At 37.0% G+C, this 24,433-nt stretch overlaps 1 protein-coding gene across 1 annotated transcript in view; it reads right to left on the bottom strand.

Annotated features, from left to right (window-relative positions):
• Positions 1 to 215: 215 nt before the first annotated feature.
• Positions 216 to 24,433, bottom strand: part of LOC129272701 (dynein axonemal assembly factor 9-like) — an 84,304-nt gene continuing 60,086 nt past the window's right edge. Inside the window, exons 27-36 of the mRNA XM_064107250.1 lie at positions 17,158 to 17,322; positions 15,641 to 15,766; positions 14,642 to 14,723; positions 13,614 to 13,702; positions 11,622 to 11,708; positions 7,965 to 8,143; positions 7,028 to 7,290; positions 5,673 to 5,738; positions 4,685 to 4,778; positions 216 to 3,899 (exon numbers count right to left, since the gene is read on the bottom strand). Of these exons, the coding sequence (XP_063963320.1) occupies positions 3,796 to 3,899; positions 4,685 to 4,778; positions 5,673 to 5,738; positions 7,028 to 7,290; positions 7,965 to 8,143; positions 11,622 to 11,708; positions 13,614 to 13,702; positions 14,642 to 14,723; positions 15,641 to 15,766; positions 17,158 to 17,322 (1,255 nt within the window). The 3' untranslated portion in view covers positions 216 to 3,795. The remainder of the gene's footprint in view (positions 3,900 to 4,684; positions 4,779 to 5,672; positions 5,739 to 7,027; positions 7,291 to 7,964; positions 8,144 to 11,621; positions 11,709 to 13,613; positions 13,703 to 14,641; positions 14,724 to 15,640; positions 15,767 to 17,157; positions 17,323 to 24,433) is intronic.

The raw sequence follows: 24,433 nt of genomic DNA, 5'->3' as shown, positions 1-24,433 counted from the left end.
TACATGTAGGTCGAATATCTCTCTCCCCCCCCCCCCCACCGCCTGCCTCGTTTTCTTTCTCTCTCGCTCTCCCCATCTTCTCTGTTACCCTCTGCTTTTATTCTCTTCTGCCCATGCTTCCCACTCTCTCTTCTGTCCTCTCATCCAAGAAAACTTATACACAACCCGATACACAATTTCCTTGCATGAAAAAAAACCCAAAAATATTACCCCAATTCAATTTTGTTTAGAACAATTTATTTACAAAGCACATCAAACATTAGTGCACTCTGAAAAAAAAAATCAATGATGCTCATGCTCATTGGATTTTCTCTTGAAAGCTATCTGAAGTACATGTATCAAACGTGTGATAATCAAGGCTTCTGAATGTCAATCGAATGAACTTGCATTTGGACGGATCATAAATATATCAAAGGCTGCTTAAATTGGTCTTTATTGGAATGATCTCACCTCTAGGCTCCAAACGGATTGATAAGACCTCATTTCAGTTTTTCTTAATATCTTTAGAACAGAACACAAAAAACACAGTATATACTATACACTCAAACTCCTTAATTACAGAGAGGCAGTAAGTTCAGCCACTAACATATGTACATATATACGTATAATATATATATAACTTGTAAATATTAACTACATCTCACAGATATGTATGATAAATTATTTTCTTTCTAACACAACATGACTTCAAAACTATTATATGAAAATTTAAAGCACTTTAGAATTTAGCACATGGAAATATTTTCTGGATGGTAGAGTCACAAATTTTATGATTTTTTTTGGGTGACAAAGCTATTCAAAATGACATCTATGGTTCTGCCACAAAATCTGCATGATCATACAAAACACTTAATTCAAACCTTGTGAGAATGTTGATTATTTTCAGTTTCACAGCAGTGACTCGTCTTGATTCATTCTTAAAGCACCACTGAGAATTAAACATTTCAATGTGGAAACACATTCTTTGTTATTCAGTCAGTAGGCAGCTCTACGTTTGCAATACTAATCCTGTGACACAGAAACTTGCCAGAATGACGGGTATTCTCCAAACTCACATCGTGCTTGCAAACTTGCTTTAGATTTTCCGAAGATGTCATTTTGGCAACAGTGCCCTAGATTCAGAAGTGCAGAAAAATAAAACCAATGCGTTCTATTTTGTATACTTTTTTATCGACGGCCAGTATGCTCCAAAGACAATAAATTGACCGAAAAACTTTTTGAGATACATGTGGAGATATGAGAGGGATGGGTCGCAGTTGTCTTGCACATGTGCATGGCACAGTTTTGGGCCAAATACAGGTGTACTATTTTGTATACTGATGATCCTAATAATGGCAGCAATAACATTGAATGTCATGATGAACATAATTCAGGTATGGACGCCATCATTTGCTTTACTTGGACTACAAGCTAACGGACAATTTTAAGATCAAAAGCAATGTAGGAAACAATGTAGAAAAATAACATACAAGTGATGAACAGTTTATACAGTGAGAATGATTTACACCATTTGCATGCAAGTCATGTACCTTGAATATATTGTACTTGAATATGCATTTAATAATGAAGTGTTTAAAACATACATGTGAAATCCAACAGCAAAAACAGGGTAGTCATTCTGAGAACAAATCACCTACAGCACCTCAAGCTGCACTTCTTATTAGAGGGTGTTGCAAAAATAAACAACTATTGCAATCATTATCAACATCAAATTTCTAGCAATTTTACAATTGATAGCTCAATTTAGGCTGTATCAAATACAGTTCTTGTTGAAAGAAGCAGATCTGGGCCCCGTCTTACAAAGAGTTACGATCGATCCAATCAGTCGTAACTCTATGGAAATCCATTAGTGCCATAATTTTTTTCTACAGGAAATTTGCAAAATGTCCTTTGTAAACGAAGGAGAACACATCAAATTGTCAAGAAATTAATGGATATACAATCATATCTAGAAAAAATTTAACCAAACATGCATTTCATATGTAGACTTTGCTGGCTTTCCATAGTTGCGATTGACTGGATCAATCGCAACTCTTTGTAAGACGGGCCCCAGGAATCAATTGCAAGGATATGTTATTGGTTTCTGGACCCTGAATAGATTTACAAGCAATCATACGTTTCCATAGTACACATTTGGTAGAGTAATTACCCAGAGAAGCCACTTCATTTCAAAATCTTCTCTACCAGCAGAGCCCAGCTAAAAGGCAGAATATCCCATTTTTAACGAATCTTTTATAGAGTGACTCAAATGGGGATGGAACCCAATACCTTCTTTTTCACGAGGCGACAAGCTACCACTGAGCCAAAAATGGCCTGGAAAGCAATGAGAAATGCAGTATGAAGCATATAAATGCAACGCTTAGCACCAGCATTCCAGTCACTTTGAAGTTTAAACAAGATATTAACCATTGTCGTGTACACATTTTATACACATCTTTACATATACGGTAATTATTTTTGTTACGATGATAAATCTGCTTACTCTCAGATCAGCAAGCTGTAACATGCCAGGCTTTCATGGATATCTTTTACCAGTGCTACACATATGATCCCAAAATCAAAATGACTGAATTTGGCATGAGGGCGGTTCCATAAAATAACCCTTTTGTACGTCCGACCCCCATTTTTCTCAAGTTTTACTTCACTTCATAAACTGACCAAGTCATGGTAATTTGAGAGCAATACAGACTATCAAAAGAACAAGAAATCAGAGACAGAAAATTTCATGAAGGTCCCACATATAGGGGGTCGGACGTACATGAGCAAAAATATCTATGCAGGCTCTCCCCACTAATAAACTAAGGGAGAATTTTTTATTCATTCTTAGGCCCTAAAAGCGTGTAACTTGAACTCTTCTCACCCCTGCACTGAATGCCATATTCTAGTTTATGTAATGGAGTTTACAGGTATGGAGGTGATAAAATGTTTCAATCAATTCCAATTAATTTCAATCATTTCGTAAATATATAACCTCTTTAAGGTACACATCAGCAAACCATGTGGCAAAGGTTATTTTATAGAAACATGACATGGCAAAAGAACTGCCAGTATCTCAAAAGCAAATTTCCATTTTATGTATTGAATGGAGTTAACTAGATAAGGTAAGGAGGTGATGAAATTTCTTAATCTGGCCTTTTTTATGAATACTTCCAACTGTGGTAACTTAGCCATTATTGCAGCTACCATGGAAACCTTGATTATGATTGGCTGCTGAGCCCTGTTACCATGGTAATTGCCATTATGGCGAAGTACTAAAGTTGTTAAGCCCAGCGCACACTATGCAACGCAATGCCATGCAATTTTTCAATAAATTGCAATTTGCATTAAATGTTAAAGTTCCAAGAAGCAAAATTATTTTCTTTGAAATTCGGCGTAATGTTAGGAATAACAAAATCATAATTTTGCTTTGCGGCAAGCCCTGTGGCTGGAGTATTGTCCAAATTGGCTTCATGTCGCATGTGATGATGACATTAAAATTTGGAATTCAAGTTTCTTTATTCCTACATCGAGGCTCGAACTAGACTGAATTTCGATTTCAGCATAATCCTTCCACTATTTCGAACACTGATTGCTAAGATTTTATGGGTTGGAATGTTCATATGAAATGTTAATGCAATTTTTTTTTAATTGGGATCGCAACGAATCGCATAGTGTGCGCTGGGCTTAGCTGTAAATGAATATTTTATATTATTCTTTTTCCGCTCTTTATACAACAAAGTTTTGGTCAGGGTGAACTTCCCCTTTAATTAGGCCTGATAACTGATGAGGTAACTTCCTGAAGATATACACTGTTATTCACTGGAATAGATCCCTGTATTCCTGAGCAGCTATGCCATCGTTGTATTCCTTGATTGCAATGTTGCTCTTCTCCACAAACTCTGATATGAACTTGTCCATTTCTGTAATGATTTAGAAGGTAGGTAGGTAGGTATGTTTTGAGAGTGAAAGAAAGAATGAGACAGAGTGAGAGAGAGAAGGAGGGTTCACTTTCATAACAATCAAAAGTAAATCTCCCTTCCCGAGGAGGGAGGGGGGGGGGGGCAATTCCATAAAATATGTATATCCGACCCCCTATATGTGGGACCTTCATGAAATTTTCTGTCTCTGATTTCTTGTTCTTTTGACAGTCTGTAATGCTCTCAAAAGGACCATGACTTGGTCAGTTTATGAAGTGAAATAAGACTAAGAGTAAAATGGGGGTCGGACGTACAAAAAGCTTGACTATTTTATGGGATCGCCCTTAGGCAAGATATAGAAATAAAGATATTTCACCATGTACCGGTATTATAATTTTTTTTTTCAATCAAGAAAAAAATTTAGGAAAATTGGGGTCACTTAACTTTTTTTTTTTTTTGGGGGGGGGGGAGGGGGGTTGAATTACTATGAAAAAAATGAATTATGGGTTTTGGATTGGGTTATGGCACAAATTTTCTTGAAGGGGGGGTGTAAGTAGCATTCCCAAAGCGTTTGAATAAACAAAATAGAGTAATTCTGCCCTCCGAGTATTTCTCCAAGTAACTGCTAATGGAAAAGCAAGATTTCTGAGAGCAACATGAGGAAAATGTATCAAAGAGATATTCTCTTGCCAAGTCTCATTTTTACCACAAAAAGTAGGAAAACATTTTAACTGTTGATGACTGAATTCTGACATTTCTGCAGGCTTACAGATTAAATATTTCCTAACCTGGGTGTGTGCTAGTCTTCTCTCCAGTCATGCTGACATATTGACTACCATTGTAGAACCAGCCAGCTGGCAGGGAGGCTAGATGGTGCTTCTCCTAAAGCAACAACAAAATAAAATTTCAAAAACTTTGCAAATACATATAATATGATTATACAGTACTGTGTTGATTGATTATAAATTTTAACTACCAAATTTACTAATGGATCAGTTTTCTGTTAAACTTTTTGGTTACATTTGTATACCTGATAATCAAATAAAAGATTTACTGTAATTGTAATAAAGATACACAAAAGTCATTATCATACAGCACAAATAAATGTATAATGCAAAATTAGTTGTTTTTTTACGAAAAAATTCTTTGTAAGGATGACAAGCTTCCACCCTTAATAAAACTTCAACATGATAATCAAAATATTCTTTTTAGAAATAGTCAACTTTTCAGGGAAGAAAAATATACCACTGACACATTTCTATGTTGATGATATCTATATCTTTCTTTAGTGTACCAATTAATTTAGCTTCTTATACAATTTTTCACCAAAAAAAAAATTAAGAAATATTTGAAATATTCTTAAAAGAAATAAAATGGAGAGCAAATATTAAAAAGAGTATTTGGGGGAAAAATTACAAAAAGAAGAATGAAAAGTCAAATTAGGCCCTATGTTTGCTACTATTGAATATGAATCGAATATTCTTTCTTCTTCTATTTATATAATGTCAAATATTTTATGTTCAATTTATGGTATATCATGCAGTTCTTTGGTTCAATGTACAGTGACGATGTAAATAAGAACATACAAATTTATAAAAAAAGAATCTATAACTTCACAAGATTTGGCAGGAGATATAGCTTATACAGCTTTCATTCAATGTTTTAAAAAGAAGAAATACAAAGAAGTCGAGTTTAATAGTATAAAATCTTTATCACACGACAGATGATGTATTATTGTTGCCAAACGTGTTAAAGTGAATTATTGACAAGACTTACATGTATCTGTTTCTTCTCTGCTGCATTCAGAGATGATTTGGTTTTCAAAGCTTTGGGAGTTGGTTTCTGAGAAAATAATATACAATAAATAAATTACTCGATGATTGAGAGAAAGATAACATGAAATGAACATGAAGGAAATGACATGAAACACACTAAATTATTCAAAATAAACATATGATAAAAAATATTGTAGAATGTTTAACTTTTTGCACGCTGAATTAATTTTGGGGGGATAATAATGACATTTGTTTCCAAGATTTCTATATTGCACCATTGATACTCATTATTATTGTTATTATATAGATGTTATTAAAAAACTATTGCCTTTTATTAGCTTATATAATTTGAAGGTAGGAGAGAAAACAAATTACATTGTATTACGATTGTTGAATTTAATTGTACGAGTGTGCAAGATTGCAACATCAGCGCACAAAGGGTTAAAGATTTGACTCAATTCCCCAATTTGAAAAAGGTGTGTTTTTCATTTTACTTTGAATTGGTCAAGTTAGGTAATATTTCTTGAATGGGGGGGGGGGGGGAGATATTAATTGGAACTACTGTAACTCATGGAATATTTCTTTTATCGAATCATCCATAAATCATCAATACAATATGCATATCTTGTCTGGAGAGACCATACAAAGCACATAAATAGCATTTTGGAAATGATCCTTAAAAAATTTAATACCACACATAAATAAACAATAGAATATAGATATGATAGCAATATTAAAAGATACATTATCAACCGTGTAGTAACGTCGTGGTCTAGTGGTTACAACTCTTGTCGTTCAATCAGAGTGGCATGGGTTCAAATATAGTACACGACATGGTGTGTTCTCATTTACCCACATTGTGCTGCACTCAACCCAGGTAAGGTGTATGGGTACCCACCAGGCTTAAGTCCTTGAATAAACTGAACATTAGAAAGCAGCTCGAGCTTACGCCGAGGTACTAGTAATAATATTAAACAGATTGTTTCTAGATAGATGATGCTATATAAATGCCTATCATTATTATCATTCATCATCATCATCACCACCACCACCACCATCATCATCATCAACATCATCATCATTATTTTAACATGTCACTCACTGGTATTGCACAATACCATCATCATCATTATTTTAAATGTCACTCACTGGTATTGCACAAGACCATCATCATCATTATTTTAACATGTCACTCACTGGTATTGCACAAGACCATCATCATCATTATTTTAACATGTCACTCACTGGTATTGCACAAGACCATCATCATCATTATTTTAACATGTCACTCACTGGTATTGCACAAGACCACCACCATCATCATCATCATCATCATTATTTCAACATGTCACTCACTGGTGTTGCACAAGCCCTGAGCCAGTCCTTGAGGTCAACCTCCTTCAAACCACAGCCAGTGAACATGAAGCAATGCTGGGGACCCTCATGACCGTTGTTATCCCCTCCAGCCTCGGTGGGGGGACCGTTGGTGGATGCCCCCGGTGGGAGGGGAGCCCTGGGGGTACCGCTAGGGGGTCTGGCAGCGGGTACCTCAGGGGCGGGGCACTCAGTCAGATGGCCACTCAGGGTGGAGTAGGTTAGTTCCATCAACTGGTTTGATTCTAGAAAAACAGTAATAAATTAAGAAATTTAAATCATTAAATAGAAGGAATGGTTAGGTAGGGTTAATGGTAGCGTAACCATTATTGCCGGTCAATATTCAATTTCAATGTTAGTCAATTTACAATTTTATCATGGCAAATGCAACATCAAGGTGCCTTTCTTTAAAGCTGTTATAGGATGATAAGATAAACACCTAAAATCTAGAAATGCAATGTATCTCTATTCTAATATTACTTTTTTATATTACATTGGTTCTTATTTGAAAGCCATCAGGAGATATTTTTGGATTCTTAATTAACACATTTGCTGTGATATTCATATGCATTAATTTTTTTTCCACAGTATTCTATTTGCTTACTCATCTATTTACTCACGAGTTTGTCTTATCCTCCCATCCATCCATCTGCCAATCTATCCATGATAGGGAACCTATGCTTACAAGCTATGCTTTTCAATAGCTTCCTCATATTTGACGTTATTGTATTACTTTGTAAAACAGTAAATGTAATTTTTGTCATCATGTTCTCATTTGCTCAACATATATGTGTTTTTTTGTGGAATGTGAAACACTAAATCAATCAAAATCAATTTATTCATCAATTCAATTATTTCATTTATTTCAAGTACTCATATCTTCACTCCTTCATTTCTTTACTAAAACATAATTTCATACCATTGAATCTTGTCCTAGCTTCGATGTGGTAGATGTTGCCTTGGAACGGACTTGACACGAGGGATGACCGCAGGCTCCTGATCTTGGTCAAGAGCCTTGACCGGTCCAGTGGCTGGCTGAACTTCAAGCTGACCTCCGTCATGACGGGGGTCAACTGTCTGCTGAACTCTGGTGACGACCTGGAGAAGCAGGGTGTTTTGCAAAAAATATCAAATGTGACTAAATATTGCATTTCCACTTTTCTGTGTTAGTGATCATCAGAATCATCGGTTTTGCACCAAGATTTCATGATTTAACAGAGATAAGTTTACATTAGTGTACCAGATCTAGAGATATCATAATATATATGGTAAAAATTAACCTTGATTTAAAAAATTTCTCATGAAAAAATTGTTTGCTGCATGCAACTACTTCTTTTACCCGGGGGGCCACTTCCATTGACGAGTGGATACCATGCGCGACCACGGGGTCTCGAAAAGCACCCTAAACACGTATTTTCCATGTTCTGAAAATGCACCCCTTAACAAGTATTGGCGTCTGAAACCCTACCCTTAACAAGTATTAGAAACAAAACTATACTCTTGGCAAGTATTCCCTGAAATGAACCCCTAAACACGGTATACAGCGATATTTTATTGTTGTGTCACGGGTCCGTCGGTCGTCAGTTTTTAACTTATTTACACACCATTTGGTTTAGTACGGCCCCGGCCCCACCTTCCTCACCTCGCGCAAATCGGGTCTCTAAACACGTAGTGTTGGGGCAAAAGGGACATCCTTTATACAACATTTTAATTTTGTTTTATCATCCCCGCAAATTTGACCCTAAACACGTAGCTTTCGTAGCGAAATAGATACCCTTTTAAAACTATTTTTGTGTTTTTGACACCCTTATCACGTTACGTACGTAACGTGCCCTATCTTGAAAAAGACATCCTTTTTACATGTTTTTTTGGTCGCGCATGGTATCCACTCGTCAATGTAAGTGGCCCCCCCGGGTTCTTTTACCTTTACAATCTAGGCGGCGGATCGCGCAATTGCAATGAGAATTTGCATAACAGACATACCGGTAATGATTGTAATAGAGCAACAAGTGGAACGCCTCTGGCAGTCTCGCCTGCATTACGCGATTTAATATAGCAGCAGTGCTAACTTTGAAAACTACTATAAAATAATCATTCACAAAAACACCATTCATATAATGACATAATACCACGTTCATTGACCATAAATGACATTTGAACGGTAACTTAAAGAGAAATTCCAGTAGTTGCAGTAAACACTGATTTCATGAGAAAGTCTGTAAAACCAGGCTTAATTGTCAGTATATCATCGAGGATCTAGATCTGGTACAGTTACATAAACTGAACTTTGTGAAATCTTGAAATCTACGCTGAAAAATGTTCAGACTGAACTTCCCCAACACAGATAAGCGCACGTGGGACTGTGTATAATAATTGCTTTGAGCGTCGGGCCCGACGCTCTACCCGAATCCTATGCTTATTTGCTGATTTCTCAGCAATTACACAATTTCTTCCAGAATCCTTTGGCACATGCGTTTTATTTATACAAACAGACACTTTGGTGGTCATTTCATTGGATTCTGTACGAACTCATTTTGATATCGTTACCAAAACTAGCATTTACCTTTAAGACTTGTCAACTACACCCATGTCCACATTTCATTCACTCTATCTATAAACTTTCAAAGTTATGATGGCAATTCAACAATTACCCCAACATGGCCTAAGTTTATTGACCTTAACTGACCTTTGACCTTGGTTTTGTGACCTGAAACTCACAGGGGATGTTCAGTGATACTTGATTACTCTTATATCCCAAGTTTTATGAACTAGATCCATAAACTTTCAGAGTTAGGATGGTAATTTAACAAATACCCCCAACACGGCCAAAGTTCATTGACCTTTAATGACCTTTGACCATGGTCATGTGACCTGAAACTCGTACAGGATGTTCAGTGATACTTGATTACTCTTATGTCCAAGTTTTATGAACTAGATCCATAAACTTTTTGAGTTAGGATGGTAATTTAACAAATACCCCCAACAAAGCCAAAGTTCATTGACCTTAAATGACCATTGACCATGGTCATGTGACCTGAAACTCCCACAGGATATTCAGTAGTACTTGATTAACCTAATGTCCAAGTTTCATGAACTAAATCTATAAATTTTCAAAGTTATGATGGTAATTCAACAAATACCCCCAACTTGGCCAAAGTTCATTGACCCTAAATGACCTTTGACCTTGGTCATGTGACCTGAAACTCAGGCAGGATGTTCACTAATACTTGATTAACCTTATGTCTAAGTTTCATGAACTAGATCCATAAATTTTCAAAGTTATGATAGTAATTCAACAAATACCCCCAACTTGACCAAAGTTCATTGACCCTAAATGACCTTTGACCTTGGTCACGTGACCTGAAACTCGAGCAGGATGTTCACTAATACTTTATTAACCTTATGCTCAAGTTTCATGAACTAGGTCCATAAACTTTTTAAGTTATGATGTCATTTCAAAAACTCAACCTTCGGTTAAGATTTTGAAAATAATTCTCCCAACATGGTCAAAGTTCATTGACCCTAAATGACCTTTGACCTTAGTCATGTGACCTGAAACTCAGGCAGGATGTTCAGTAATACTTGATTAACCTTATGTCCAAGTTTCATGAACTAGGTCCATATACTTTAAAAGTTATGATGTCATTTCAAAAACTTAACCTTGGGTTAAAGTTTGATGTTGACGCCGCCGCCGCCGTCAGAAAAGCGGCGCCTATAGTCTCGCTCTGCTATGCAGGCGAGACAAAAATCACCCCTCAAATCAAATGATAAGTTTTATTTCTCAGGGCCTAGGTGGGTGTTTCAAAAAGCTGTTCGTAATTTAAGAGCGACTTTAAGAACGACTGGTGAACCTTTCTTACGTGCTAAATTATCACCAATGAACATTTAATAAGCGAGTATCATTTACCACAAGAAAGTATCACCAGTCATTCTTAAACTCACTCTGAACTTATGAACAGCATTATGAAACAGCCCCCAGGACCCGGTAAAATAAAATATAGCGATTGATCGCTGAGCTGATTGTATTGATTATTAAATAATTACAATCAAATGTAAAAATCTGCCCCTAAGTATAGTGCTATAAAGCTTTGTGTTACCTGGGGTCCGTTGCAGAAAGAGTTGCATTTAAACGCAAGTAAAAAAAAAATCAATCGCAAGTCCAAAATGCGCGCTGTTGATTGGTTGAAAATCAAGTTGCGCATGATTTTTAGAGTTGCGTTTGATTGCAACTCTTTCTGCAACGGGCCCCTGACCCTGGTGAGATCAAATGCTCCATTTTTTTTGTTGAGGTGCCCAGGTGCCAGTAGCATTGCTACGGTGATTGCACTGGTTATTTTGTATTATCCTAAGATCAAATGCTAAGCTTTACGTTACAGGGCCCTGTTTTAATGACAAATTTACAATAAAAGTTATAAGCTACTGAAATCCTCCAATCTGATTGGCTGATGGCAAATTTGATATAGAAATCTTGCATTTGTTATCATAACAAGTCTTTATGAAACGTGAAGAACGTGGTGAGGAATTGGAGGGGGTTTAATATAACTAATGAATGACAGCAATGGTTTTAGTCACATACCACTGTGGAATGAGGAGATGCCTTGCCCTGACTTTACTGGGTTCCATGAAAGCCGTCTCAGACAAAATCAACTCAGCATCGCCGCTCCTGATAAAATGAAAAATAGTATGGATTTTCATAACATTTTTACTTATAATCATAATGATTATACTTGTTTATACAGGATTCCATGCCATTTACTCCGGGGACAATAGTTCCTCTATAAGTTCCTTCCTACCGGCTACCCATTAATCTAAACCTGGACGAAGAGAGGCAAATGTACATAAATGCCTTGCCAAAGGAAAGTAGTGCTGTAGAGAGTAACTTTACTTTATCAGAAGTATCTAAGCAGTGGAGCGTTGTGGCCCAGTGTGGATTAGTCTCCGGACTTTGAAACAGAGGGTCGTGGGTTCGAATCCCAGCCATGGCAGAATTTCCTTCGGCAAGAAATTAATCCACATAGTGCTGCACTCGACCCAGGTGAGGTAAATGGATACCTTGCATGAATTTATTCCCTGAAATGCCACCACGCTGTAAAAGGCTGCAGGGCTAAAGCCAGGGTAATAATATCAAATTAAGCGCATAGGGACGCATTTGGCAGTGATATGCACTATATAAGCATGTTGGTATTATTATATTATTATTAAGCACTATGAATAATGCACCATAATTGTTATGGCTCTATCATCCATATTTAATTTGTTCAAATTATGACAATGAATAGAAACTTTCATGCATTTGAGGAACAAATTGCTCTCAGCTCCCCCACTCACCTTCCCCACTCACCTTACCTGGATTGAGTGGATAACTTTCTTGCTGATGGAAAAAAAAACTCACTGGCTGGGATTCAAATCCTAGACCTCCAGATTGAGAGGCTAGACTCAGAACCACTAGACCACAATGACCCCACTACATCACTAATATATCATTCATTTTCACTCATGTTATTTCCATACATGTTTTTCAAAGTATGATAATGAATGGCAATCCAATGAACGATGCCAATTTGATGACCAATAATAGATTGATTTTGAACTGTGTACCTCAATCATCAATGGGATGATATCGTTTTCAAATTCAATTCAATTCAATTCCACTTAATTGTCTACATAGAAATTTGTTTTGCTCACATTATAAACATTTGTAATAAAACCTTACATACATCTATCACATGCGTAGATACAATTATACCAAATTGCATGAGAAAGCGACAAATACAAGGGAAATTCTTCAGGATAATGTTAATGTTTTTCCAATAAAGGTGTAAAAGACGATGAATAAAGCAGATCGTCCGGTAGAAAAGATAAGAAAAGAAAATTCAGGTGATGATATTATTGTATGTGCGGATGGAGAGGGGAATGAAGGAATTTAGGAAACCTTGAGTGTGACAGCTCAGTGACCGAAGTCATTTACCTGAACGCATGAAAACATAGAGGCCGTTCTCATTACGCTTTCTAAAACTAGTTTACTGGAAACCGATTCAGGAAACCACTTTGGAAGATCGCTTTGCTAGCGTTCCCACTTGATCACACAAAAGTGGTTTTCAAAATCACTTCACGTAAAGCGCTCTTGTTGCTATGGAAACGCTCTCAGTGGGGTGACACGTTTCGCGCGAAATTCGAAACCGCAGCATGGGCATTCTACACCTGTCGTGTGGAGTAGCGCGCTCAAAATGTGCGAAGATCGCTTCCCGAAGAACGGTTGTGTCCTCACTTACGCTAAAACCAGTTTAACAAGGCAAAGCGATCTTGAAAACTACATCGCGAGGTGGTTTTCCAAACTGGTTTGGAAGATCGCTTCCAAGACCGCTTCGACCATTCTCACTACACGTTAAACTAGTTTCCAGTAAACTAGTTTTAGGAACATAGTGAGAACAGCCTCATAATTGGAGAAGAGTGGGTGATATTTGTTTTTCAGTATTTGCTGTATTTCTAATACTATTTTTCTAGTCAAATTCATTGACTTCCCAGACCTTTCCTACCTGGAAAAAATTCTTCACAAAGTTTTTTTTACCTTGAGATTTCTCCATAGTTGGCAAGGATGAAGGCCACATCTGAATTGACCTTGCGCAGTAGTTCCTGAATGAACATGAGCTCCGGGTGCTAAGAAAACAAAGAGATAATACAATATAGTTCATTGAAAAGCTAGTATATTGTGTAGCAGCAAATATCAGCTTTGGTGATAAGAAAAAAATAATAATGTATTTCACTCACATACCTATCTAATGTAATCTCTTTCAGGCAAGAAAATATGAGATAAATTGATATTGATGATCATAAAATGTTGATAATGATGGTGATAGTAATGTTGTTGTTGATGATGATGATGATGATGATGGCAATGATGATGATGATGATAATTATGATGATGGAAATGATGATGATGGAAATGATAGTGATGATGATAATGATGGAAATGATAGTGATGATGATGATGATGATGATGATGATGATGATGATGATGATGATGGTGATGATGATGATGATAATGATGACGATGATGATGGTGGTGATGATGGTGGGGTAATGGTGATGATGGTGATGACGATGAAGATGGTGACATAAGTTATGGTAGGATGATGCGGGGGGCAGAAGGCAGAGGGCAAGAGCTACTGCCTCCTCACCCCCCCCCCCCCCATAATCTATCAGAGCAGTGAAAAAGAGAGAAGGGAAGAGAAAGAGGAAGCAAAAAAGAAGAATAAACAGAAGCTTGATTGTGTATTATGATAGTTTTTTTTTAATATTCAATACATATACATGACTCATTCTTGCCCCCCCCCCCTCCACACAAAAAAATACCCTGATGTTGATAGTGACGAAAATGAAAATGATGATGATAAGGATGACGATGACAGTGAAAAAAACAGTCATCATCTTCTTCTTTATCATGGACATCATTGATTGAATAAATGATGATGGTGGTGATGTGTAAACTGATACTCATAATGATGTTGACAATAATTACAATGACCACAAAGATGACCACAAAATCCAGAGAATGCCTCAAAAATTATGGTAAAGATGAAACTAAATCATACTCACTGGACCCTCTGTACAGCTAGTCAGGAGGATGTTATTAACCCATCCTTGAGCACACTGATCAAGCAATAAGGGAAAGGTCATTCTGAAACAAAAATAATCAAAGAGAATAAATTCAGCTTGATAGATTCTAAACTCTGGTTTAACTTGAACTATGGCCTTATGGGGTGTTGCAAGAAATTTGCAATCGATTGCAAGTCTATTGTTTGGTCCCGAAATCAATCATAAGTCTTGCAGTTAATTGCAAATTTGTGATTGATTGCTAATCTGCTCCTTGAAACAAAAAGTTTAGTCTGATTTGCTATAACTAATGTTGCTCTATCAGTTGTAAAATTGGAACTGAATATTTGCCATTGATCGCAAATATTTTCTTGCAACAAGTCAGGGCTACAATTAATTTAAGTTGAAAAAAATCAACAATTTGTTTACACTGGATGCTTCCTGTAATACAGGGCTCTTTTCCAAATCGTTTGATAAGGAAGAAAACTTGTACGGATAAATTGATCATCTAGTTTTAGTGGGATATGTGTTGAATTTAGAATATCCAAATTAAAGTGGAATTCAGAATGCAGGCCATTGTGTTAAATGATTATTCATAAGTTTATATATGTCTTTTTTTTCAATGATTGGAATAGATTGCAAAACAACTCACAGCACTATCATATTGTGATTAATGATTGATTACAAATTTATACATATTTTTTTTTTTTTATGAATGGCAAAATATATCACAGAGTTATCTATCATATAGGGTTGACTGAACACAGCTTCATAGATCACAAGTATAATGAGAACAAAGTGAACAGCTATTAACATATCAATAGAAAAGAAAAATATGAAATTAAATTCTTTGAATATATTCCTTGGGGCAGGAAACCCCAGCCCCCCCCCCCAAAAAAAAAAAAGGATAACATACATTATATTTTTCAGGAATTTCTGTTTGATACTTCACTAGCACAGTTTTCATGCAATGGGACTACACTTTGTAATCTGATAGCATACCTGTGTTCTATGAAGGCTTGGAGTGGATCAATGCAAGTTGTTACAGCGCCTATCTTCAGTGATCCTCTGATGTCATTGTTGGGGTGATTCAAGATGGCCGACACCACTGAGACTGTATCTGTGAACCTGAAAACAATATAATATAATAACAATAACAGCAACACAATAACGATAATGCAAATTATAGAGTGGATACCATGCGTGACCAAAAAAAACATGTAAAAAGGATCGCTTTTTCAAGATAGGGCACATTGCATACGTAACGTAATAAGGGTGTCAAAAACACTAAAATAATGAAAAAAAAGGGTATATATTTCGCTAGGAAAACAACTTGTTTACGGTCCAATTTGGGAGGCGACTAAAATAGGCCTTCTTTATAAAGGACATACTTTTTGCCCCAACACTCCGTGTTTAGGGTCCGATTTGAGCGAGGTGTGTGGGGTGGTACTAAACCCAATGAAAGTACAAGGTAAAGCTGAAGTCCGTGATCACGTCCGTGACATAACAATTAAGATATCGTTGTACTTGTTTAGGGGGTCAATTCAGAGAATACTAGTCAAGGGTATCGTTTTGTTTCCAATACTTCTTAAGGGTAGGGTTTCACACGCCAATACTTGTTAAGGGATGCATTTTCAGAACATGGAAAATACTTGTTTAGGGCGCTTTTCAAAACCCCATGGGCACGCATGGTATCCAGTCGTCAATTGAAGTGCCCCCCCCCCCCCCCTTGGACTCTGGTGAGTGTTCTAGGTGCTGTTGTCATTATCACCCTGGCTTTGGCTAGGCTTGCCATCTTGTGGCCGGCACACAAGGATTTTAAGGAGTAAATAATACCTGTCAGGTGACCACTTTACTTCACCCGGGTCAGGTGCAGCACAATATGGATGAATTTCGTGCTGAACAAAAATAACAACATAATGCAAGTGAGTCTGCCTCAAATATCTCAGGACAAAAGAAATCTGTTCAACTTAGGCAAAATTAGACTGAGATGGTGTAAATGTTTCCTCCTTTGCACAACCTTTTATAAGCTGAAAAAAAAACACTATAATTTGGGTGATTATTCGACCTTAGAGAAGATTGCTTATTGCAAGTGTTTGGTAAAACTATCAGTGAAAAGATAACTTGAAACAACACACAACAGCAACAGAGATCTTTTAATCTTAAGTAAGTGGCACTTTTAAGCAGACATGATACTAACTCACAGCTGAATTTCATGACACCTGCTTTGCTGCTAACATTGGTTATTAAATGATTTTAAAAAATACCTTGCCCTCGCAAAGGCTTACTACGAGGGCTGCCGAAAAAGAGTACTGGGGCTCATTTCATAAAGAGTTACAACTGTTGTAACTTTGCCATTATGGCAACTACCATGGTAACCTTGAGTTTGATTAGCTGCTGAGCCCTGTTGCCATGGTAGTTGCCATAGTGGCAAAGTTACAACAGTTGCAACTCTTAATATGAAACGGGCCCCAGTCTTTAGTGAACATTTTACAAGATCAAAGTGATATTTTGCTTACCCTGGAGTCATGATCAGCACTCTCATCTTCTTTCTTCCTCCTGTGGAAGCCCTGATAGATGCCTTCTGTCGCCTTGCTGCTGTCACGATGTTTGTCAATGAAGCCTCAAGCTGATCCTTCTTGTATGCATGGGGGACGCCAAACGGTGCTCTCAGAATGGCCCATCTAGGGGAAATAACATCAATATTAACCCTTTGCGTGCGACGGGCTTCCACAGAAGCCCAGCGAGTCATTCACTTAGCTACGACGGTCTTCTACAGAAGCCGAGAAATGTTTGGTTTAATTCAATGAAGTTTTTCAGCTTTTTCGTAATTGTTATGTACTAAAACCTCTGCCACTATTTACTTTATAAACCTATTTCGATAACAGATTAAAAAAAATATACAGCTACGTGGGGAAAAATCCCGAAAATAGGAAATCATTTTAACTTTACCCGATTTTTTCGTTGGAGTCGGACGGGAAGGATAAATTTTGTGACGAGCACGTACGCGCGCGCATAAGGCCTGATCACGTGATTTGATCCATATCGTTGTTCTGATAGATATACGCTAACATCTTTTCTGCAAGATCGTCACGTAATAAGCTACGCGTTTATTCACCATTTTCGTCTTATTTGTTTAATCAAGAAGATATCACTCTAGATAGAATGATATCTCCTTGGTTTCATCGATTGATTGCATTTTCAGAAAAGCAAAAATCTTGTAATGTCTTAGTACTTTGAGCTGATCTCGGTGGACTTTTGAACTTTTTCCCTCCCCATCATCCCTCTTCTTCTCATTATTTTTTGTCTACTATTAGGAAAAAAAAAGAGAAAAGAAAGCAGTTTAGCACACCATTCATCTTCTGCTCTTTTCAAAAGGGGAACGTCCATGTAGTTCATGATATCGGCACTACCCGAACAAAAGAATGTCTGGGCGGCCACTCAAGCAAATTCCTTCCGAAAAGAGCAGGATACAGATGGTCAACGCCCCAAACAAAAGGAAGATTACTGTTTATCGGCAGGATGACCCATTGAACGCTCTTCGTACTTAGCAATACAAAAAGCTTTTATGAATCTTTTTTTTCCGACCAACATACCGTATCTACAAAAAAAGGTCTCGTTTACCGACAACACAGGTGCTTATGACATCCGTCAGTGATTCATATTGCATAAAGGCGCTTCCCCTGGGTGATGATATAAGGATGAACGAATATTTATTTAGGGAAATTATCGAAAAAATATGTTCAAATGTCAGGGATAACGAGAGAGAATGAGATACAGTGATAAAAGGGGGAACAGACAAGTGCGATTTTGCTAAAATTCCATGCATGAATATCTACTTAAACGAATTACAACATGACTTTATTTTTGGGTTAGATTACTTTTAAAAAATCCCACAACGTTTATTTGTTGCAACTCGGTCCTCAGACCCTTGCCAAACTGATGACTGTTTATCATTGTTCTTGTTTGACCCCCCCCCCTCCCCCCGATGGAAATGTTCTGACCTACACTCTGATATATATTGCTTGTTTGTCTCCTCTCTCCGATTTTCTGTTTTTTAATTTTTTTAATTGCGAGTAACGCGGTGGAAAAGATAAGAATAAAGACCATCCTGGCCCCTTTTTTCCCCGTTACGATCCCCCCCCAAAAAAAATCGCATTTGGGGCGCTTACCATGGTTTGCATCTAAACCAAAGTGTTTGGAAAAAGATGTTATACAGGGACAGCAATGTTTTTTTATGGTACAGGGGTTGAGCTGTGGGACGGGGATGAAGCGGCTAAAATATTACAATTTGTTCATATCATTTTACAGAATGAATTTATAATAGGTTAGGTTTTAGAAGCTCTTCATCTTATTTCCTTTTCTCTCTCAGATGAAAACTTTTGCATTTAAAAGTTGACGGAAACATAATCACTTCAAATGATAAAACCAATAATGAACTAAAAGTTTCCTCGCGCGAACTTGGAGGAAATAGAATGATACAGGATGAGAAATTACGCTAAGGCACCCCCTACAAAGAAAACACGTTTGTCTGGCGTGTCACCCGATAGAACCCTCTCAATCCTACAAACTTGTATTCATGTGTAACCTACACCCCCCCCCCAAAAAAAAAAGGTTGATACCGACCCAAATTTTATTGAATTTCCTACTTTTTTGCCAATTTCTTTCTCCTTTTTTTTACCGGCGAATAGCATGGTAGAAAAGATTCATAGAGGGAAAAAAATTGTTTTCGTTACTGAATGTGGGAGGGAGTGGACCGGCCGGAAAAAAAATCAGAAATTTATATAGACTTCGGATTTTTTGTACATGTTTGCTGCAATGGGTGAGGACTGAAAATACCTATCAACTCCGCCGCCTCTGTACTATTAGATTGAACGATTAAAACGATAGAGACAAAAATGAATTCTAACTATTGTGAATGTTTTTTTTAAGGATTTATTTTCGGTTGTGAAATCAAGGAGACAATAGAACAGAACGAAGGAGACAATCGAACAAAACGAAAGAACAAATAAAAAAGACTTATGATTGCGGATGCTATAATTTATTCAAGAAAAAATACTTTCTGTTACTTTCAGTAATTGCTTGGCTCTTTTTGAGGGAATAGTAAGATAAAGAAAGAAATGTAGAAAGTGACAAGAAGAGAGTTGGGAGGTATGATTTCAGACTTACAATTTTAGTCACTTTTATTCTTTTAACTCTTTGAAATAATTTCAGGATATTACAAATCGAATACCGATGCGCAAACTTCAGGAACAAGATTATTTTATTATTATTATAATATCTGCGTGGGAAATTGAATTAAATGAGACATAAAATTTTTGAAAAAATCTAAAAAAGAAAATTACTTTTAGTGAAAGATTGAGGCCTCTGTCTTGCCATAACCCTAAGCCCCAAGTTCACAAAAAATAGTTTAGTCGTGCATTTTTATACGATGATGATGATCATCATCATCATATTGTCTTTTGTGAAAGATATCTACCCACGTTATCAATATAGAAAATGGAAGATGATATAGAAATTATTGTGAAATGACAGTTACAATAGTAATTTTAAAAGGTTTTTCGGGACATTATTTGAGAAACAGGGGGGGAAACACTAAAATTTTAGACATGATGACCACGATGCAATAGGACGAGAGGCCCACAAATGCAAGCATCTCCGATCAATACAAGTTGCCAAAAACGAGGCATTCTCTCGGAACCGTTTCCGATTAAGAGAGAGAGAGAGAGAGGGGGGGGGGGACGTTAGATGTAATGTAAAATGACAGGTACCGAGAAGAAAAATCAGAAAGGATTGAGGGGATGGGGGCAGGTATATAACTCGTAATCCAAATCGGGAAGAAAGAAGACGATACAGATATAATTTAAATGAGACGAACTTAGAGAAAAAAAGTGTAGAAGGGAGTGGATAAAGAAAGACGATAGATATAAGGGAATGAAAGCGATAGATAATACATTCAGTTACAGGTTAGAAACCAGGGAAAAGGGAAAACGAGGAAATTCTTAATTGGTACCGTTTTATAAATACATTATACATGCACATTTTATATTGAAAAATGCGAAAAAAAAAAAAAATTACCATCCGCCAGTCAAATAGAATGGTTTCAGTAGCTTTCAAGTGCTATTGAAAATTTGTAAACAAATTTTATATAATACGAGCCCCTGGAAAACTTTTGAACCCCCACCCCCCGCTTTCTCTCGTTCTCTCATCCAATATTGCTCTTATTTTTGTCCTCTATTTCAAAGGAAACAAAATAAAGGAATTAATAACACCGTTTATCCTCTGCTCTTTTAAAAATGAACAAAAGAAAGTCATGGCGGACGCTCAAACAAATTCCTTATAAAAAGAGCAGGGGACAAATAGCCAACGCCCTGAATAAAAGGAAGATTAGTGTATTGCGTCAGGATGACCTAGTAAATGCTTCTCGTATTTAGCGATACAAAAAGCTCTTAGGAATACTGCCTTTTATATTACGACAGTAACAATAAAAAAAGTAAATGTTTACTTATTTAAAACATGCAGGCGCTTAAGACATGCCAAGAACATTTTCTTGAGCATGACAGTGCTTTCTTCACAAAAAATACAATTTTCCCCTGGGTGATGATACCCATAGGGATGGAAGAAGATGCATGCAAATCGAGATACATGTATAGGAGAATGATAAATCGACAGAAAGAATGGAAGGGGAAAAAGAGGAAATTGACCAAAAAGGTATAATGTAGACCATTATGTGCGCTTTTGCTATTGCATAAATATTTACTTATAAAGAATTAGAATACTATAGTCCCCCACCTCAATTTGAAATTCACGTCATTTTATAGAATGAATTTGTCATGTTAGGTTTTGGAAGCCGCTCATCTCATTCTCTCTTTCTCTCCCATTGTGAAAATTCGACAAAAGCATAATCAGTTCAAACGCTAAAACTAACAATGAACTAAAAGTTTATGCTACAATTTCAATAGATAATAAAATTTACTTTCTCTCATTGTGACGAACAGTAATCGGTAGCATCGTTATTTTGGAGGGAAAAAGGAGATAGAAAAATGAAACGTAGAACGAGACGAGGAGAGCGTTGGGAGGTGTGATTTCAGATTTGAGTCACATTTACCCCCTTCGCTCTTTGAAATTGCAACAGGAAAACAAATCGAACACTGGTATGCAATCTTCAGGAACAAAATTATTTTTTATTACAAACTATAATTTATGAAAAGAAGAAACCAAGGGCGATTTTTAGTGAAACATTGAGGCCACCGTCTTGAAGCCCAGAAGCCAAAAATCACAATATAGTTTCGGACTTTCGTTGCGCAGCATCATCATCGTACTTGCAAGGGAATATATTCACCCTTTTTTATTCATTCTGGAAAATAAAGGTATTTGGTATGTGGTGATTTCACCCAAAACGGATTATCGTCGTAATTATACACTTTGCAAATGATCTGAATACAAGGAGGCAAAGAGACCATTCATGAGTAGCGTTAACAATAGGCAATGAAAAAAGCACTAGAGCAGACAACAAAGCGGTATTGATCGAACCCGACTTGTCCGCGCGTGCTGATTGCCCTTACGCAATTTTGTACACAGTGCCTATTGACTTGGGGAAAAAATGAAGATTTTAGAAAATAACACGACTTTTTCCTCGTAAATTTCTTAACTATTTTGTTGATTTGAGAAGCGAGACCTTTAATTCTAGAAAGAAAAATGTCTGATCTTTCATCTTTACATTTACTAAAAATCCTGAAAATACTTCAGTTTGGCGCAATTAGCAATAGATTAGGAAAACACCGCCACAGATCCAAATATCAGCAATGTACAAAAACGGCTCCGCTGCAAGGAGAGGTATCCGGTTTCGCGGGCCCGCACGCAAAGGGTTAATAACAATACATACAGGAACATGTAACTCTGTCAAAGTAAAATCTTTGGCACCGCATCTTTCCTTCTGTTTTCATACTTTTCATTTCATTTCATTTTTCTTTCCTTCTTTCTTTCTAACTGTCATGAATGCATTAAGTGGTGAATCGTTATGTTATCATTCAAGTGGGTCTATATTAAAGGACTACACAGCTCAAAATACATTGTAGGTTTATTTCCAATTCGTCTAATGCCAATTCGTCCAATTGCCAACTCATCTACTATCATTTGGTCACCATCAGTTCGTCCACTCACCACATGGTCTATTTTCTTTTAGTCTAATGCCATTCCGTCAAATAGCCAGTTGGTCCAATAACCAGTTGGTCCAATAGCCATTTAGTCCATATACCATTTGGTCTAATTGGACTAAGTGTTAAATTGTGCAAAATGAATGAAAATGAAATGGATATTAATAGACCAACTGGTTATGAGACGAAATGGTCATAGACGAAATGGTGATTAGACCAAGTGATGATTGGACCAAATGGATGTTAGATAAAATGTTGATGGACCGAAGGGCATTAGACTAAATGAAAGTAGACCATGTGGTGAGTGGACGAGTTGGCAGTCGACGAATTGGCAATTTACCCTCGAAATGTTGCACTATGCAAATGAGATGAGAGCAGTTGAGGACTTGAGGTGTAGCTATTAAGGCTACTGGTTCAGTGCTGCTTGAATTGTTCTAGGAGAGCTTTTATGGCTCCCCTCGTAATTAATCATCAAACTAAATCCCTGTATTGCACACACAAACTTTGATGGCATGGAAATGAGTACCAAATGACATCCCATGATAACAACATTCTTCCGGTGACAATTGCTCCAGGCTATATTTTTTCTACTGAAGATCATACCTGCCAACCTTTGATAATAAAAAATCAGTATCAAAGCCACGAGGGCCCCGAACGGGTCGCGCGCGAGATGGTTTCCCCCTCCCATGGTAGGGACTCTGCATTTTCTGCATGTAAAATTAGCATTTCTCTACCCCTTTTAAAGCAAATTTACCCTATTTACCATACCACAGGATGACCTACATGTAACGTTAGTCTACTTATATGTAATATAATATCATTTGTCAATTAAACATTAAAACAAAGGTCTTGAAGATATCACGTTTGTGACAAAAAATACACCCAGTTTCATTCAGGTGTGATTTGTTTTCATTGAAATCTATATAGACTTAGGAATAATTTAATTTTTTAATAAATTGTGATGCCCTCTATTGTTGGAAAGTTTCTGGAAAGATTCTCTTTTTAATCAGAAAAAAAATAATTTCAAGAATACAATTGAGTTTTGGGCCAAGGGATATTTTGTATCATTAATTCAGATTCAAGTTGGCCTACTGTATTAAAAACTGAGTGCAAAAAATCTAACATTTATTTATCATTTATATCAAGTCTATCATATGCATCAAAATAAGCCAAACATTGTCATCTTATTCATGTTTATATTTCACCACACAGGAGTAGTGACTGAGGACAAGGTTATATCATAAACTTTATTAGATAAGTGCTTGTTGGCATAAGAAAGCAGATTTTCAGCCATGACAAAAACGGAGCCGAAGCTTACGGCGGCATACGCCCGACCCGCAACAACCACTGCACTTGCGGTGCGCCGGTGAGACTGGGAGGCTGAGGCGCAGCAACTCGGGCGCCGGGAGTTTAGGCAAGCGAAGCAAGTAGATTTGGCGTTCAGCTCCGATGGCTCAACTTGACTCGAAAGTTGATAATTTCCTTTCTTTCTCACAAATTTGACAATTATTCGAAAAAATAAAGTACAGATCAATTTTAACATTGCGTAGGGATAGATCTAACTTGAGTAACTGCAGCAGAGCCTCCCCATGTGCACGGCGCGGCCGGCCGAGCGGCCGGGTAATTTAAGCAGCCGGTC

This window comes from Lytechinus pictus, chromosome 12, assembly GCF_037042905.1.
Source record: "Lytechinus pictus isolate F3 Inbred chromosome 12, Lp3.0, whole genome shotgun sequence".
NCBI classification, from domain to species: Eukaryota; Metazoa; Echinodermata; class Echinoidea; order Temnopleuroida; family Toxopneustidae; genus Lytechinus; species Lytechinus pictus.
The sequence above is the reverse complement of the archived record's forward strand: the minus strand, read 5'-3'. Positions and strand labels throughout refer to the sequence as shown.